The sequence below is a fragment of the Camponotus floridanus genome, unplaced genomic scaffold, assembly GCF_003227725.1.
Source record: "Camponotus floridanus strain SB8 unplaced genomic scaffold, Cflo_v7.5 scaffold89, whole genome shotgun sequence".
NCBI lineage: Eukaryota > Metazoa > Arthropoda > Insecta > Hymenoptera > Formicidae > Camponotus > Camponotus floridanus.
In genome coordinates this window covers 629065-633645 of record NW_020229859.1, presented here as the reverse complement: position 1 = coordinate 633645, position 4581 = coordinate 629065, and the positions used below count along the sequence as shown (strand labels likewise).

The 4581-nt window shown below is 26.3% G+C and overlaps 1 protein-coding gene across 1 annotated transcript; it reads left to right on the top strand.

Moving 5' to 3' along the window:
* Nucleotides 1-231: 231 nt before the first annotated feature.
* On the top strand, nt 232-3730 carry LOC112639766 (ester hydrolase C11orf54 homolog). Its single transcript, XM_025414743.1, has 8 exons — nt 232-255; nt 749-867; nt 1307-1912; nt 1988-2086; nt 2158-2330; nt 2555-2822; nt 2944-3143; nt 3532-3730. Exons 3-8 carry the CDS (start codon nt 1345-1347, stop codon nt 3670-3672), a joined length of 1449 nt encoding a protein of 482 aa, XP_025270528.1. The 5' UTR covers nt 232-255; nt 749-867; nt 1307-1344; the 3' UTR covers nt 3673-3730.
* Nucleotides 3731-4581: the final 851 nt, after the last annotated feature.

Sequence of the window (4581 nt, the reverse complement as noted above, 5' to 3'; positions counted from 1 at the left end):
TAAAAGTACATTTTATATTCCATGTAAATAAATATCATCATCACAGTATCTTTTAGGCATAATTAATTAATCTTTGTGCTCAGCATTTAATGTATGTTTGGAGTTTTTTCTTTTAAAAAATGTGCTTAAGATTATATGTATAATATATACGCTACACTCTTAAAATTTGTTATATTTACGTTTCCAAAGGCTCTCAAACATATTATTTTCAAAAGTCTATTAGATATATTAACTTCACTAGAAGTATACTAAAAGGTATATTTTAAAATTTATTAAAATTTTTTAAGTAATTTTAGCTTTCTTACATAAGTTTTGCATAATAATTTACAAAAAAATTTGATGTATGTGTAGTAAAAATAATTAAATATATTTTGTACATTATGTATAAATATTATTTATATGTACGTGTATATATATATATATATATATATATATATACCATGTAAAAATTATATATAAAGTATTAACACGTTAAAAGATAATGATTTCACCAGGTAATAAACCATTTTAAGTTTTGGGAAAAGCGTTAATAACTTGAAGTCAAATTTCAAGCATGTAAAGCAAAAAAAAGTTTATGAATTTAACATCTCGTCCAAATCATCTCTTTTTATTTGAAGAATAAATAAGAATTTATATTTCAGTTTGTGTGTGTGTTGTGGAATGAATTCAAAATTGATTTAACCTTTATCTTACTTATCATTGTAACAGCTAATCTAATGTTTTGTTTACTCTTTCTGTTACATTTAAGACAACAGTTCTTCTTGAAACGTGCTATGTAGTTACTCATATCTAGCGATCTATGAAAGGAAAAACGTGATTTCAATGATAATATTAATTAATATCACGAATTAAATACCATAAATTTGCGTAAGTCTGAATATATAATATTTATATTATAGAGAGAGAAGTATATATGTTGTGTATTTGTTCGTATTAGCAGATGTGTGCAATAAGATTATGTAACATCTCGTAAATTTTTAATCATTTAACGATATTATTTTAATATATATGCAATATGAAAGATGCAAGGAATCGATTAGTTTATAGAAATATATATCTTTTCTAAAACAAAAATAATATTCAATTAAAGAAATGATCTATTTAATCTACATAATAAGCGAACTTTCTTTGTTATTACCGGATTTACCCATTCAAATCATATAATTTTGTGCGCGTTTCTGAATGTATATTAAAATACAAAATTAATATAATATACTTTTATATTAAAAAATACGAGATAATACCCCATTATACGTTTTACTCTCTCAATTTGATAATCATTTAACAATTTTTAATAATTTCATAGTTATCTCGTAATATCGTGTCCGTCATATATCGAGCATCATGGAGCCTATTCCGCGTCCTGTCCCCAATAATCATCACGAAGATGGAAATGATATTCGACCGAACGATAATGCCATTGGAAGAGATAATCATATAGAAATTGAAAATGATATTATACCAAACGGTGACGCTTTAAGAGAAAATAATCATCTCGAAAATGAAGATGATATTGAACCAAACAATGTCATTGGAGGAGATAACATGAGATTTGAAGATGATATTGAACCAAACAATGTCATTGGAGGAGATAACATGAGATTTGAAGATGATATTGAACCAAACAATGTCATTGGAGAAGATAACATGAGATTTGAAGATGATATTCAACCAAACAATGTCATTGGAGAAGATAACGTGGAATTTGAAGATGATATTGAACCAAACAATGTCATTGGAGAAGATAACATGAGATTTGGAAATGATATGAGACCAAACCATATTAATGAAGGTGAAAATCCAGGTGGAAATATACCCAATGGTTATGCCAGCGATCCTGAAGATGAAGGTCAAGATGTCATGTCAAAGAGCTACCCGTTGGATTCATTATCTCTCGAACACATAAAAAATGGTACGTATATGAAATTCATTATTCAATTAAAATATGTGATATTTTATATATTTCTCTTTATACGTAACAATATAGTTCTATACGTTGGATTGCATCAATTATTCGACGAATTTGAAATTAAGGTAGCTAGCTGCCCTTGTTTAACCCGACCGCCATACAATCTTGCCGCAGTTGGTAAGAATAATAATAAACATTCTTGACTTTCTGTGTTATAAATACAATATAACACATTTATATTTTAATAGGACTATCTGGTAATCCATCTATTTTAATAACGGGTAATGTAAAGAACTTAATGCCCGTCCCAATAAAAAATTCTACAAATAATATTCGACGTCTATTACTACAACGTTGCTACAATTTCTTTGTCATTGGAGCAGGTTATGCCGCGAAGGAATCTATGCCTGCCAACGGTCATGTATGTATTATCGATAATTTTCACACAAAAATAACGTATCGGCTACTATAAAAGAAATACAATGCAGAAACAGTATATTGCTTCATTTTTACAATATATCTTGCTATATACATTAATGTAATTATATTTATCACTAATTTTAATACCCCTAACTTAACTTATTATATTTCTCTCTCTCTCTTTTTCTTTCTCTCTCTCATTATAAAAACCCATTTCTGTTATAGTTTATTATTAACGCAACAATCTCGCCACCTGAAAATGTTATTAATAATAGTCGTATCGGTTATGAGGAAGCTAATACTGGGGAAAGAATATTGAAAATCATCAACGATCCCAATGAAATGAAATGTTCTATGTTGGGCAACTTCTATCTCAGCGAAGGCAGACCAGGAAACGTAATTGAAGTACGCGCTAAAGGTTGCAGAACCAGTGATTATATTATAACATTAATACAAAGTTGTCTCTATCATTATCAAAACGATAAAGATATTGGTAAAAAATTATCTATATGAGAGTATAGTTTGATTAATTGAATAAAGAGATTAATGAACTATAATGAAATTGTTTGATAAAAATATTTCATCTATAAATAATTAAATTTTTCATATTTTAGGTCTAGGTGGTGTGCTTATGACAAATGGAGGACGAGTGATGCAACTTATTACACCAGAAAATTATCCGGAAAGGTTTCGTACATTACAAGATTTTTACAGATGGTTAAGATGGCATGAATTAAAAAGAAATCTAATAACTGTTGGTGCATTAGCCAACATGCCAATCCATTATTTCGGACATTTGAGAAATGAGGGGACTGTAAGTTACTTGTTACATATAAACAAGCGTTATTTTTAAATCATTGTTTTTAAATTTTTCATTGTTAAATGGAACATGATTAAATTACGAATTCTAGTCTTATTTTTTCTGCTTTTATATTTCCAAATTAATTATTATTTACATGCATTTTTAAAATCTCCGCTATCCATGTTAGGTAAATTAATATATCATATAAAATATATCATATAAAATATATCATATAAAATATATCATATAAAATATATCATATAAAATATGTCATATAAAATTTTATATAAAATTTCCTGCTTGTTATCTCGACTATTGTAACATTATTGACAATGTTAATACTTCATTTTTTATGATACATCACGAAATATTTATATGTCACAAGCTTTATGTTTTGCAGATTTTCGAAGTGACAGATAGTTTCAAATTTCATAGTTTCTCCAATCATGATGCAGTCGGCCAATTTATGAACGATGTCACGCCGAATGAAACGGAGTACGTGTGTTACTTCAATGTAGCACAAAAATGCTACTTCGCTTAGAAAGGATAAAGTTCTAAGTTCGCACAATGATTATATGTTTTATTTTGGAATACAAGAAATTGAGAACACAATACATATTAATATTTTAATTATAATGTGACTGAATCATTTAGATCAAATGATCTATGATTTTGTTTTAATTAACGATGAAAAATAGTATCAACAAAACGTTAAAAAATTCGATGATATCTTTCCATAAACTTTCCGTCTTAGTCCGTGCCTAAATAAAAAAAATTTGTTAGACTTCTTTTATCAACAATTAATATTGATTTATGTATGTACAAAAAGTACATATTTTGATAAATATGACTCTCTAAAAAAAATTAAATGACAACAATGGACAAATATAAAGCAAATATAAAACTGTATCTATTGCAGGACGTAGATTTCAATACCTAAAATTATTGTAATTCGTGATGGTATATATTTTATAATATATTTTTATAATTTATTTTATAGTACTTTTTTAAAATATATTTTAAATATGTTTATATTTTCTCAATTTAGAAGCTTCAAATTTTTTACATAGATTTACACATAACTTACTTTTTTTTAAATTACCTTCATCGCGTTGTTATTACATTAAAGACAATTTACGAGTTCGCTCGTGATTTTTAAATTTCTAAATCTTTGATATAAATATATCTTAAATATAAATATATCCATAATCTAAAATTATATTAACCTGTTATCATTTATCAATACGGTCTTATATTTGTTTATACTGTCATTTTTTTATTATATTGTGATGAATGTGTTATATTCGGCAAGAATCAATAATTTGTCCCGACATATTTCATGGGATTAGTAATATATATAAACATATATGGATTAGAAAAGTAAAATAATGTTTTTAATAAAAAAATTAATAATAATATATTATTATACGATAATATATCATTACTCTCA